General features: G+C 38.9%; 1 protein-coding gene across 1 annotated transcript in view; it reads right to left on the reverse strand.

Moving 5' to 3' along the window:
• ahr2 (aryl hydrocarbon receptor 2) overlaps positions 1-15,246 on the reverse strand; it is a 76,947-nt gene that overhangs the window by 52,493 nt on the left and 9,208 nt on the right. Inside the window, exon 2 of the mRNA XM_039682624.2 lies at positions 12,758-12,945. Coding sequence (XP_039538558.2) covers positions 12,758-12,945 — 188 coding nt within the window. The remainder of the gene's footprint in view (positions 1-12,757; positions 12,946-15,246) is intronic.

Consider the following 15,246-nt stretch of genomic DNA (forward strand, 5'->3'; position numbering starts at 1 on the left):
GTTAGCGAAGAGGCTAGCTGTTTTTCGGAGAATTATTTTACTATTTTAAGACGCAAATCTTTATGAGAGATGTCGTTACGAAGGTCAGGGACAACATGTGCTGTTCGCAGTTGTATGTATAACCGGACTAAACTAATTCAGTGGCTTAAACGTGATTGTTTTGAACATAAGCCGAAAACGAAATCAGAGTCATTCTGCCAACGACTGTAGTTTCCATCACCTCCCAAAAGACGACGAATCTTCCTGTGTACATTTGTTTAAATTCTTAATATTCTATAAACTCTATCAGCATGTGTTTGGCTGTTCGCTACTGATGTTACACCTAAACTCAGGATCAAAGCCTGTGTTGACAGAATACCAAATGTGCCAGAAATGTATTCAAGCAGCACATTCATTTATAATTTTGAATAAACTCCAAAGCACAATGACTAAGTGTGTATTTTTTATTTGAATTGTTTGTCAGCTCACACAACTGTCTGTCACCATGCCTTGATGAGTATTGATTATTAATAATGTTATTATACTGCCAACCAACTACTGCGGAGGGTATACTTACCCTCCGCAGTAGTTACTGTTATTTCACCCTTTTTAATTTCGTTGAGGTTGTGTTCCCACATCGTTAGCTAGTTTGGATCGCTATAACTTGAATGACTGTCAACTGTTGAATGAACGAGTGTCAAGCATGTCAAGTGGTCAAGTCACGCTTTGTTTACTTCGAACCGGAAGACGCGCCCACTTTTGACGCAAGGCCTCATGGGGCGTAGGAAACTTGTGGATTAAAGCCCTTACAAATAAGTATGTACTATGGTACCGGAATTCACGACTATGTAAAAAACAAAACAAACATAAAAAGGTACTCTATAGTACTTCCAAAATACCATGGTATTACCATGGTAACATGTCCAAAACAACCATGTTGGAATCTAGTACTTTTTAAAAGAATGTACTGTGGTAATACCATAGTATTTTAGACATGCACAATGGATGTACCATGGATGGGGTACCCTATAAAAATAATTTACCACGTTATGGTATTCCAAGTTACTTCCAAATCCAATAAACTAGAGTTTTGATATGATTCATGTCCAAAAACAATATCAACAACCAATCTTACAGCAAATACCAGGCTACTATGGTAAACTTTCATAAGGCTGAGGGTTAACCACCCAACATTTTTGGTTTAGCCATTTCCTATTCGTTAGCATTTCAGTTAGCATAAATGATTGATGGCATGGAGATGGCTCATGATTTTTCTTCCCCTATCCCACCTCAACTCAGCCACTTCCCTACAATCCTTGGCTCACATCTACTGGAACGGGCCCAAATCTGCTGTGTGGCGTCGTGTTTTAGCGGGAAAAACCATGAATATCACAGCATGAGGCTAGGAGTAGCCGCAAGCCAGCAAAACGCTTAGCCGCTAACATCTGGTGGCAGAACTACACTGACTCTTGTGCCCAGTGATTCATACTTGAGTCTCATGTACACTATGAAGAAAACAAGCTGTTTGGTGCCATGCACAACATACCACACGAGTGAAATTACTGCTCTTAGTCGGCTTGATACATTCTGTTTGAAGAGCGCTGCAACCTGGAATTATGAGATTACTCATCATTGCCGGCACATTAATCACTTCTTCACGCTGTCACGGAATGGGGATGTCAAACGTGCTCGTAGTTTGATGAAATCAATGCTAAAATAAAACAAAAAGAATGTGCAATAAATGCAAAAAAAAGTAGCAATACAACCTTAATATTTTGTTTGTATTTTTTTTAAATATCAATATAAAATTGATATTATATAATTTCTGATTTATAAACAAAATAATAATACATGTATTTATTTAATGTAAATACATTCTCAAATGTGTTTACATAAATCTAAATGTATGTTAAAATTATTCAATAAATATGAACTAAAAATATATTTAAATGTGCAATAAATGCTAAAAAAAGTAGCAATACAACCTTAATATTTTGATTCTATTTTTTTAATATCAATATAAAATTGATATTATATCATTTTATAAACAAAATAATAATACATGTATTTATTTAATGTAAATACATTCTCAAATGTGTTTACATAAATCTAAATGTATGTTAAAATTATTCAATAAATATGAACTAAAAATATATATTTGAATGTGCAATAAATGCTAAAAAAGTATCAATACAACCTTAATATTTTGTTAGTATTTTTTTAATATCAATATAAAATTGATATTATATTATTTCTGATTTATAAACAAAATAATAATACATGTATTTATTTAATGTAAATACATTCTCAAATGTGTTTACATAAATCTAAATGCATGTTAAAATTATTCAATAAATATGAACTAAAAATATATTTGAATGTGCAATAAATGCTAAAAAAGTAGCAATACAACCTTAATATTTTGTTTGTATTTTTTTAATATCAATATAAAATTGATATTATATTATTTCTGATTTATAAACAAAATAATAATACATGTATTTATTTAATGTAAATACATTCTCAAATGTGTTTACATAAATCTAAATGTATGTTAAAATTATTAAATATATATTAAAAGTACGCTTTTATGGTGTAAACAGGCATCAAGAATGAAGAAATTTACCTGGTACTGGTATCTGCTAGTGATTTTTTTTTTAATTATTATTATTATAATGACAACCCAATCAATCACAGATGTTTTCGCTCTCTCCCCATTACCCGACCATTTCATTTATTTCTAGTGACTACAAAGGTATTATGGTACCTCTCTTTCCAACCTTCCCTCTCAAAAGCGAGTCAGAAGTCATGCTGGCTCTTTATCATTCTTGGGCCTGTCTCCACTTGAGTCGCAAAGTTCTGTGTTTTGACTGTGACGATGTTAAAAGCTCCATCTTGTGTTGCTGATAGGTATGCTTGTCGATGCTATCGCCACCTCAAGTGTAGGGGAACACTGCAGCACTTGTTTTCGTGTGATGAGCCAGCATGAACCCCTTTGAATTAGCACTGCAGCTTTACTATTTCTCTTTTTTTTAGTGGGTGTAAAAACAGTGCGTTTCAACCACATGTGGTTGTGACTTGCTAAGCAGGCACAAGACTTGCCATGCTTGCGAGTCATGCCTTAGAAAGACGTGTATCTAAACATTTGCCACAAAAGAGAAACGTTGTGAATTTGAATGATGAAAAGCTGGTTTCATATTAGTGGGCGACCTGGTTTGCATAGGAGTGCTACTGGGTAACAGAGGTTACGTGTGCCAGGATATAAATAGAGACAGCATGATCTGAATGAGAATTACCTTAGGCAACAGAGCTACAAAGAGCCTTATTACGATGGTATTTTAGGTGAGTATCTCAGGAGCATAACCTTGTCAAAGAGATGTCGATGTCTGTCTCGGTAAGCGTTTAACAAGTGAAAAAAAAACTTGGGTGAAAAAAGCTTGTTGCTCTTAGCTAGGTACATAAGCAATGCTGCACATAAGTGGTGGCCATTGGCATAAGCACTAGTTTGGAAACTGGAGAACTAGGTATCAAGCTGAATCACTATGTAGCTAATGAATCCTGATGTACAGTATGCATGTATACCCCATAAAGAAATCAATAAAGATATAAGGAGGAATATATATATATATATATAAATACATTTTCAAAGATGAATATATTGCTTATGTTAAAGGGATACTCTACCGTTTTCGTTTTTTTATATTAAACTATGTTATTCCCTTAACTAATTACGAGTTGTCTCAGTGCGTGCACTCAATCGCTTTGGCGCGCGAGACGCTTTGATCGCACTTAACTAGCCCAGTTCATTCAATATGGGCCAAGCAGAGAAGCGACCAAACACCTCCAAGTTTTCCCTATTTAAATACAGTTATACGAATAGTGTAACTCGACCAAGGACGGTGACACAAAATAAAACGTTGCGCTTTTCTAAGCGTGTAAAGTGCATAACTATATTGTATGGCGGAACCACAGCAAGAGCTTGGGAGCACTTCGACTCGGCGTAGTATTATCATCACTCGTGAAAAGTCCTCTGCAGAGTGATGATATTACTGCGCCGAGGCCATAGATTGGGGCTATGTTTACACGGAAACGATTCTGAAGAGAAAACGCAAAAGTGGCGTTGCGTTATCACTTTTTTATTCTGTGTTTAGACAACGTTTTATGTGGGAAATCCGCGTGCAAATTGTGACGCAAAAGTGTATGAAATTCAATATAGTATGCACTTCAGGCGGCTGTGAGTGCATACTACAACAACACCAAGTCCACACGCCTGCGTACAACCTTCACTGTCAAGCAGACTTTTGCGTTTTTACCGTTTACACGGGAACGCGGCGGTGGAGCGTTTTTAAGATTTCCACTCTGGAGGGTGGTTTTGCGTTTTAAAGCCTCAAAAACGCCGTCGCCGTGTAAACGAAAGGCACATCCGATAAAATATTTTTACGTTTTCACCCGCGAGCGTTCTCGTGTAAACAACTATGTGCCGAGTCGAAATGCTGTGGTATTCAGCCATACAATGTAGTTATCCACTTTACACGCTTAGAAAATCGCAACATTTTATTTTGTGTCACCGTCCTAGGTCGAGTTACACTACTCGTGTAACTGTATTTAAATAGGGAAAACTTGGAGGTGTTTGGTCGCTTCTCTGCTTGGCCCATATTGAATGAACTGGGCTAGTTAAGTGCGAACAAAGTGTCTCGAAACACTAGAGCGAAACGAGAGAGGTATGTATCAACCCGTCGTAGTTAAGGGAATAACATAGTCGCCCAGTCGCATATGAAAAACCGGTGGAGTATCCCTTTACATCAGGGCTGTAGTCTTGAAAAAACAAGATAAATGCATTCGTATCTTGAATTAGTACATCAAAGTAACAGGGCGTAATGTAAACCTGTGCATGAACAAGCTCAGAATTAAGACCCCTGCTGGGATTGTTGTTCTGCGGTGAGACTAATGACTAAATGTTCACATCAAAGGGCAAAAAAAGAGAGACCGACCAAAGTACGCTTTCGCATTCAGAGACGAGGCAGAACAGAAAATTGTGCAGTTGAAGTGAGGCAGTGAGCGAGGCTCTCGTCTTTCCTCTCTCTGTTCCAAAGCCTCTGGTGCTAGTCTCTACTTTCTCATGCCAACACAAATATTGATGTTCTGAGTCCATCTGTCTTGTCTCCCATCAACAAAAGAAAGGGCAGGCGAACTGTTCCAACCAAGGACAATAGGAGACAGAAAAAAACCCCAAAACAAATAAGGGCAGGGAAAACAAAACCTCAAGCAGAACAATAATGAATGCTGCTTTCATGCATTTAAAAAAATTTAATCAGGTGTTAGCAATCGAGGTAAGCTAGAGTTGTCAGGCCTCAGGAATACTAAGGTTTAGAAAAGACAGAAGCATTTTTCTTCCATTTTCTTGGCTGCTTGGGCATTCCGTCTGTCATAAACAAGGAAAGAAGGAAAACAGAAACCAAAGTTTTTACAACCCCTCACATTCCTCAAGCAAAACTAAAGAAACCTACTCAGCAGAAGGTTAAATGAAGCATTTCTCAATATGATAAAAAGGGGCAACTATCTGAAGAGAAGTCGTCCTTTTATACGAGGACTAAACAGCATGAGCAACCAAAAGACTAGTGTTCAAGATTGACCAAAAACTCTCCAAACATTTCCAAAAGGATGTCCCTTCGTGTCACAGAAAGTCCTTAATTGGCCAATTAAGACACAAAAGAGAGAAGGAATGATTATAAACATGACTTGACATCATGTTGAAAAAATAATAATACATCAGTTGCGGTCTTGTAAAGATTTTGACACTCAAGTCACATTTCAATTTCATGATTGTCTGTGTAGTCTGCCATCTCTGAAATGGGACACATCCTAAACACTGTACACATCTGAAGGGGAAGAAAAAGATTTGATAGATAAAGACACCAAGGTTCCACCCAAGTAGAACAATTGAGTGTGTTATGGGAAAGATAAAAAAAAGTGGTGAGTTCCCACTTCTTTTAAAGGCAGATTTAATGAGAAACGCCCAAAGTGGTCTGAGGCCTCCACTACCTGCAGAGCCCCCATGGCGTGCCGGAATGCCTCAGGTCTCAGAGCACTAACCCTTCTCTCCCTCAGCCCTACCACCCACACCCTGACATCTATTTATCGTAAAGAACGTGGCGATCTCTACTTAGATAAGACACAGAAATGCAGTTCAGAAAAAAGACTGAGAGAACACAACGAATTTTGCAGCAAGAACGAGGGTGAGGTTAAATGCTTTGAACAGGGTAGAGTAGTGTTGTCAAACGTACTGGTACGAGTCGTACTTTAAAGTTGAGTTGACAGAACCAGCATTTCTGCAATACCGGTATTCCCGAGTACCAGGTATATTCGGTGCCCCCTTATGAAGCTGCTTTCAAACAGTCTTGCCCATGTTTGTTCGAGTCTAAGGTTTCTTTGCGTTTTTTTACAACTGTTCAGCACTGTAGCCATTAGGGCTGGACCCTAATATTTGAATATTCGTTCGGTGGGTTGGTATTTGAGTTTCAATTTTGGGATTCGAATATTCATTGTTTTTTTGTGTTTTTTGAGATGGTCCTCACTGCAGAACATGAAATCCACAGGGAGGACTCGGATCCAGATCCAACTCCTCCCACCTTATATATACCTAAACCTACCCAGCTCCACCCTCTGATCCCTAAACCCACCCCTAAACCTACCCAGCTCCACCCTCTTATCCCTAAACCCACCCCTAAACCTACCCAGCTCCACCGACTTATCCCTAAACCCACCCCTTAAACCTACCTAGCTCCACTCCCTGATCTTTAAACCCACCCCTAAACCTACTCAGCTCCACCCTCTGATCCCTAAACCCATCCTTAAACCTACCCAGCTCCACCCCCTGGTCCATAAACCCACCCCTAAACCTACTCAGCTCCACCCCTGATTTCTAAACCCACCCCTAAACCTACCCAGCTCCACCCCCTGATACCTAAACCCACCCCTAAACCTACCCAGCTCCACCCCCTGATCTTTAAACCCACCCCTAAACCTACTCAGCTCCACCCTCTGATCCCTAAACCCACCCCTAAACCTACTCAGCTCCACCCTCTGATCCCTAAACCCACCCTTAAACCTACCCAGCTCCACCCCCTGGTCCCTAAACCCACCCCTAAACCTACTCAGCTCCACCCCTGATTTCTAAACCCACCCCTAAACCTACCCAGCTCCACCCCCTGATCCCTAAACCCACCCCTAAACCTACTCAGCTCCACCCCCTGATCCCTAAACCCCCAACTCCACCCTCAGATCTTGATCCGACTCCGTCCACCGGATCTTGTGTACAGCAATGAGGTGCTACTGTGTTTTTTCGCACACCTGGCATCCCCCTCAAAATGGTTCTCATTTGAGCTTAAATATGTTTACACTATAACATATGGCGAAATTCAATCCTCTTTTTTACAATTATCTTAAATAGCCTAGCCGTTTTAATAGGATGGACAGTTGAAGGAACCCAACCTCGTTATAGATATATATTTGCTGGAGTACTATTGGAGTTCAGCAACTGGGGTACTATTCTCTGTCTAGAGTAGACAGAGCACACAACTGCATGAGCTTGTATGGAGAGAAACTTATGCCTGAGCTTGAATTTTAGTAATCTGCGTTGCTTTGACATTGTGGAAAATAGAATAATAGACACCAAATGTATTAGCCTTTTTACCCGTTATTATCTAAATGAATCTACTGCGAAATATAGGAGTCTGTTAAAACTCAAACGTGAGATTTTAGATTTTACTGGGACATCACATCTATTGAAATGTGAGCTGCGCTAATTGCGCTAGCCACTCTGAAGTTACATTGTTAGAAAGTTTTTGTTCCGTCCAACGCACGCCCTACGCTAGCGAATCCTTTCATTATAACCAACAAAGTGTAAACACGATGTCACGATACAATGAATAAGAGATTCATTGTATAATTAGGACCACTTTTTTATTATAACGGGAGTTTTTGCAAGAGTGCAGAAATATCTTTGTTGATGCCTGAAACAGCATGCTTTGTTTATGACCCTTTCACAATCTGAAAACCAGTTTAGTTTTTCTGGATTGTTTCTGGATTAACAACCGCATTTAAATGCATGATTGAATCGGAAACTGCGATGATTGACAGTGATAACCACAGTTTTTGCTCTGGTACAGAAATTGGTACCAAGAACTGAACTTTAGCGTAGAGGCATAAAAACTTGTTTAAAGATTGAAAGGCCAAAGATGAAGTGCAAGGAGCAAATGAGGAACAATGAACCTTTATTTCCAGGACTCTTTCTGTCTCTCTCTCTTTCCATCGTACTCTGGGCGCCGCAAAAGTAGTTTTGAAGCCAACCGATTCATCCCTAAGGTCAAATCTTAGCTAGACCAATGACACACCACATTACACTTCAGACAAGGACCATTCTATGTGGCGACTCCTCCAGACCTGACCCTCATCAATACACAACGGTGCCCTGGCCCCAGTGCATGCTGGGAACGCAGTTCATACAATGTCCCGTTTGTGCATCTCACCGTGGGATCGAATCTTGTGGTTTTTCTCAGTGCAACCTTCAGGATCCCTCCATCTCCCCCTGTCTCTACGGTTTCAGATGATGGGAGGACGTCAACAGAGGATCCATTCTCTGCAAAGGCGGTGTCTGACCTGCTAGAAACCAGACGTGGAGGAATCCGTAGCCCTGGGCACGCCTCTTTGCATTTCACAGCAAGTGATGAAAATAGATAGGCTGATAAAAGACTTACTGTACTCGTAGCCTTGATCCAATTAATACTGTTGGAGAGGGATTGAAAATAGCTTGGACTGGGCCACTTCAAGCTCCATTGTACTGCACACAAATACTCGAGAGTTCCCAAGACGTTATTTCCTGATATTACAGTAATTTAATAATGGATAGTCAAGAAAATGACCCAGTCCCTAGTACCCAAAAGTAAATTCTTTTGACCGAGAGGCAGAGAAAAATGGACCTCAAGACGCAGATAAGAAGTTAAAAACAACAAAGCAATGCCGGAAAGACAGATAGGATGGGGGCAATGAAGGAAATAGGGCACTTGTCTAGCACCTCTGTTTGGCTACGTCTACCACAAGCTCCCAATTTGTCGCTTGTCTATTTTGCTTGCTTTCCTCAAAGAACCCAGTGAAATGACACAGTTTTACCACAATACCTTGTGTTTCCTGTCTGTCACAGTTTATTTTTGCTACATATACTGCAAAAACATCAGACACCATCTACTTGTTGGGCCTCATGTCGCCCTCATTTCTCTGCTTCACACTTGTGGTTACTAGGGACATTGCACACCAGCAAATGCATAGAGGCACGTTTTATTTGATCTCTTAAGAGCGACAAGTGCTCTGCGCAGCTGTGAATCTCGTGGGCAGGTCAAAAATAACCTCTCTTCTTGTGGACCGTCTGCTTCATGCTCGGCTCTCTTTTCCTGCGCTGTCTCGTTCTCATTCGCTTTACTACCCCCTGCCCTCCCCGAATTGCCTGTTTCTAATTGCTGCTATTTTAGTACAACAATAAAAGGAAGCTTAGCTGGGGGCACCAGGCTGGCACATTTGGGGCTCTGTCAAGCCTTTGGTGGTCCGTTTGTTTGGAGAGCTGATTTCAAATGAAAAATGTAAAAGGGCGGTGGAGAAGGATGCAAAGATTTGATGAATTTCCACACAATGCATGGTCAGTTCTTCAAAGGAAAAGGAAGTTCGAGTCTGGCAGTGAAATTATGACAGGTCAGAGACCTTTGAGATGACACTAGGTAAGACCTTCTGTCCTGCAAAAACAGCCTTCTCTAAACTGGGTTATTAATGAGCGCCTCAAATCCCCATGCAGACTGGGCAAGTTCCCAGAACAAGGTAGGGAGTCCAGGATGTTGCCAGGAACTCCATGTTGTCTGATTCAGCACTTCAACCTTGCCTGTTTGTCTTCCTTGTCCTCTGATGGTGCCAAGATGACTCCCAAAAAATTTCCCATAAGGCCCTTTGTCTTTTCACAATGGAATTCTCTGCATGCACCTCATAGCTGCCACGCTTACTCAGCAAAGAGTTCAAGAAAAGACACATGCTTGCTGCCACTATCATGCTCAAAAAACAAGATAACATAGTCTAAGATAAATAACTCTGGCCTGAGACAAGTCTTCTTAAACAATGTGCATGCTTTCTGTAATTTTCACAAAAAATAAAAATAAAAATACAGCCACCATCAGGTGTTACGTTAGCAACATCTAATACTACATCCAGATTGTGTGTTAAAAACATGAGAGTATGTCTTATAATCATCTAGAAATGATAAAAGAGGACAGCAACACAACAAAGTCCTGTGTACCTGTTCACTGAAGACAATGCAATACCTATTTTTGACAAGTGGAAATTCAAGCCAGTCAAATTCAAATGCCACAATTGCTAAAAATAAATAAATGATTAGAATAAATTATGACGTCCTACCACCTACATCTCGCCAGACAGTTGCAAAACAGCTTTGTCCACTGCAAAATGTCCTATTATCAACTAGTATTTCCGTCTCATTTTTCATTTCAAATGTCTAAGAATCGTTGATAAAAAAAATTATCTCGTTTTAAGGATATTTAGAACTTTTTGACGAGCAAAACAAAGTAAAAATAAATAAAATAAGACTCAATAACCCTAAAACCGTATTCTGGGCAAAATAGTTTTGATTTGTTTTTTAAAAAAATACTTCCCTTGATCTGAGCGGTACAAGACTTGGCTGCTTTTCCTAACACAATTTTTTTGGACTCAATTCCACAATATTACAGTAAGTGTGTGAAAAAAACCCCTCCTTAATCTTGCATTTGGGTCAAAAATGGGCACCCATAGAAATGAATGGGAAAACTATAATTTAGAGCATTCTAAAATAAGCCAAAATAAGAAGTCACTTCATCTTTAGGTTTTAGCTCTAAGAACTTATTGGAATGATATTTTAATGTAGTTAAAAATAAAATAAAAAATAAAACATAAAATAAGCATAATTTACATAGAAAATATGGTACTTTTTGAAGTAAATAAATTAAAAAATACCTCCAAAATAAAAAAACCCACCATAAATGGATAGACAAAATTTTATCGAAGACAGTGATATAACATTTATAATAAATAAAAATTAGGACCACACCTGAATCCTCTGTGCCCACATTTGTCCACAATTACAGGATTAAGGGCTATAAAGTGAATACGTTTTGACACTTTCTACCTTCAACACACTTCACAACCAAAAAGAATCATTTAATGACTAACTCAACAATTCTAAATATGAATTTCTATGGAAAATAAACTCTAATCTCTGTTAAGACAGACATTATGGATGGTCTTGTTGTGGGAACTTCTGATTTATCCTTCCGTTGAGAGGTTTCCCCTGTATATTATTCTTAGAAACTTGATTAATTCCATGAGAAGACCCTACGTCAAGGTCATTCTGAGATGTTTTTGTGAGCCTTTTCTAAAGATATACAAACAAACAAGCATTTACTGGCTGAAGATCTGAAGCCCTCAGAAACTCACAAAGGTCTATGCATATTATTCTAAAAGCCAGAAAAAACTAAAATGAAAGAAAAAAACACCCTAATTTAGGATGTCAAGAAAGTTAAGGACCCCAAACATGACCAGCATGTGATCTTTCAGCTGCCTTGTAAGTTTTCTCAGAGATAACAAACATGTCAGCTGAAGTCACAAGTTTCTAGCACATCATCCATGTGACATGGACCTTCTGGTAAACTGTGTAAGCAAAGAAATTCATTTGAATTTTACTCAAGATGCTACATAAATAAATAAAAGGTAGAATACCACTAAGACTAAGACTAAGAATAATTCTGAGAAGCATTTTCACACATTTGGTCTGAAAAACATGAATCATGTAAGGGGTTGAGATGTGGAAGTGCAACAAACGCCACTTCCTCTGGCTTCATTTGCCTTTAACCTAGTAGAAAACAACACCTCAATGATTGTGACAGAGAACTTGAATTAACTGAATTAAAATTCATTGGAAAGCAATGACTAATCAGTGATCTGAGTGGAAGCTTAACATTTAGCACACATATTCTGACTCACTAAAGCAGTGAAGCATGCAACAGCACAAGTTTCAGTCCTGCTTGTGGCATCTTCTGATCCTTTTGCCCCTTCTCCACATCATTTCCTGTCCTCTCATTACTATACTTTAAAGGGATACTCCAATTTTTTTTTTTGGAAATGAGTTTTTTGAGTTTTACCGTTTTCGAATCCATTCAGCCGATTTTCAGATATTTAGAAGAATATCAGTAACCAGACAGTTTCTGGTATAGTATTTCCTACTATGGAAGTCAATGAGACCAGAAACTGTCTGGTTGCTGATATTCTTCTAAATATGAAGAGTTCAGATGCAAAAGCCTCTAAATGCCATTTGAAATTTTCTTCTTTAATGATGATTTTTATCAAACTTGTATATTTAAGTTCAGTAATTTCACTTAAATAACAATTAATAGGTAATTATCATTGCCATTTAAGTGAAATCACTGAACTTAAATATACAAGCTTGATAAAAATTATCATTCTAGAAGAAAATTTCAAATGGCACTTAGAGGCTTTTGCATCTGAACTCTTCATATCCAAAAATCGTCTAAATAGATTCGAAAACGGTAAAACCCAACTGTTTAACTCTGGGGGAGTGGTAAAATGAGCCTATTTCCAAAAAAAGTGGAGTATCCCTTTAAGTCAGTTGGTTCTTAACAAACACATATCAGGATTTAGGACTGCCTAAAATAAGACCAAGTCGTGATCTCACCATTGAAGAAGCTCTTAACTTTCAGGTATCCAACACTAAGTCGAAGCACTGACAGTTTGTCCAGCCGTGCACGGATGTCTTCTGAGAAGGGTAGAAGGTTGGTCAGCTTGTCCAATTCGCCGTTCAGCCGGTCTCTGTGCCTTTTGGAGGGGTTGGATTTGATACCATCGGGTGGTGGTGGTTTGGGTCTGGAGGAAAAGGAAATAATTTGGGTTGAACTGCTTGTTATGGACTGTGCTGCTACTTTAATGACAGACTTTTTTCTTGGGGCATCCAATCTTAAGGAATGCAGGTGACCTTATTGTTTGGAAAAAGTCCAAAAGAAAGAATTCAGGAAGATGAAAGCCTACAAAGACAGAGTGTCTGTGTATAATGCACAAAGGATTGTCATACTGGCTTGTCATATGTTTTGGTACAAAACAACCTATAAATATGCATTGGGGTTCAGGCTGTTTCAGGAGATTTGAGACAGTGTGATATGTGAAAATTTCTTAGATATTCAACTTTAGTATTTTCAGACTGATCTCATGAAAAGGCGTATGTATGACACGCCAATTCGTATTTCCATTTTTGGCGTGTTGTCAACACGCATAATTGCTTTTCAGTGTGTTTATGAACGCCGTTGAATTAACGTTACATTACTGTATATATAAATATATGACCTACCCCAACCCCGTCCCTAAACCATTTACGAGTCTTCCCCTACCAATCTACATTTTGCAGTGTTGTAGTACTCGAGACTCGTACTCGTCTCGGACTCGGTCTTGAGACCATATTTTAATGGTCTTGGTCTTGTCATGGACTCGTGTCCATTTGGACTCGGAATTGACTCGTACTCGAACATTTTTTTTTTTAGGACTCGGAATTATTCCCGAGTCCACTCGAGTTCAATTAAAAATATTTTTCATGATTATTAATGTACGTTAATAAATTATTTCTTTAAATTGATTGACACGCCCAGTGATTGGTGATTTTCTAGTGCGCAACTGCGCATGACAAATTGTAATAAAATTACTTTTAACACCACCTACTATGTGGCCTTTACTGATCATATTTTTAAACTCTAAGTAAATTCAGTTTAAAAAAAAACCCCATTCTCTAAGTAAATAAAAGTAAATTAGGTAATCAACCCTCACTGGTCTCGGTCTCGCCTCGGACTCGACAGTCTCTGGTCTCGGACTCGACTCTCTATGGACTCGGTCTTGACTCGGACTCGACTCTCTCTGGTCTCGGTGTCGACTCGGACTCGAGTGAGGTGGTCTCGACTACAACACTGACATTTTGCTTCATTTCGCTCAGACATTTAACGGCGTGTACAAACATGCGGAATCACTCGGACATTTAACGGCGTAGACATGCATACACGCGGATAGCTCAAAATGCGTATAGATAACACACCACTTGACTTGAAAGTGGCATGTATGTTTACGCAAAAAAATGATGTCATGTTGGTATTTTGATACTAAACTAAAACAAAGATGGCAGTCTTTTTGCATTATTTCGGTAGCTGAACAATGTCTTAGTCACATTGGCTCCTTTTTTTCTGTACATGTAACCATCAGGCTTTGTAGATTTAACATTTTAAATGTCAAATCAGAAATGTAAAAAAAAAAACAGTTTCACTGATTCCGTACTATATCAACAGCATAGCCTCTATTATGAAACCCATTATCTAAGCTTGAGGACTCTTACTGGAATCATGGCCATCAAAATGTCTGTAACTCAAACTCATACAGCCTTTTCATTGCCTGCCAGGCCAGAAGACTAAGAGCGGTAACTCTAGCCATCCGAGCCGGACCCTAATTATGTTTTCCCAGAAAGAAAGTAAAACTAGCCTCTGAAAAAAGAGCCTGTGGGGACAAAAGAGCGCGTTCAACCCCTTCCTTCCCCTTCAGCCCTCTCTAGAATGACATGGAAGGGCTCGTCATTGTTGGCGCCGCATTGATTCACCTACTATTTCATTTCTCAGGAGATTCTATTCTTTAGAATGGACTTTATCAGTGATCTCTGAGCTAGATGCGTCACTAAGTTCACAGTCAAAATTTACTCAAATGTCTTCAAAATTCTATAGATTTATCTAAAACTATTTATCAATTTTTTTAGATCGCGAAATGGATGTTTTTCAGGGCCCGTTGGCCCCTGACTGAACAACCCATTACTTGTCTAATCATGCAGCATTAATGCTAATGTCAATTCAGGGGTTGTATACCCGACACTGTTTTCAACAAAAAATTGAAACCGATACCATTATCATCTCTCTATAAAAGAAGGCGTATGTGTGTGCGCAGTCTTTCTTTACAAAGTGACATCGCCAACTACTGGCCTGGCAGCAGAGTACATCGTTTTAGTCGTTTTTGCAGATCGGCGAGAATGGGGATCATGTTCATAAAGTTGTTATCTGTAAACAGAAAAAATGTTACCATTTTAAGTACAACGTTGTCGTGTAAACGTATCCTCAGTTTGCCTGGTTTATTATTCCCTTGTAAATG

The sequence above is a fragment of the Pimephales promelas genome, chromosome 2, assembly GCF_988280905.1.
Source record: "Pimephales promelas chromosome 2, fPimPro1.hap1.1, whole genome shotgun sequence".
In the NCBI taxonomy this organism is placed as follows: domain Eukaryota; kingdom Metazoa; phylum Chordata; class Actinopteri; order Cypriniformes; family Leuciscidae; genus Pimephales; species Pimephales promelas.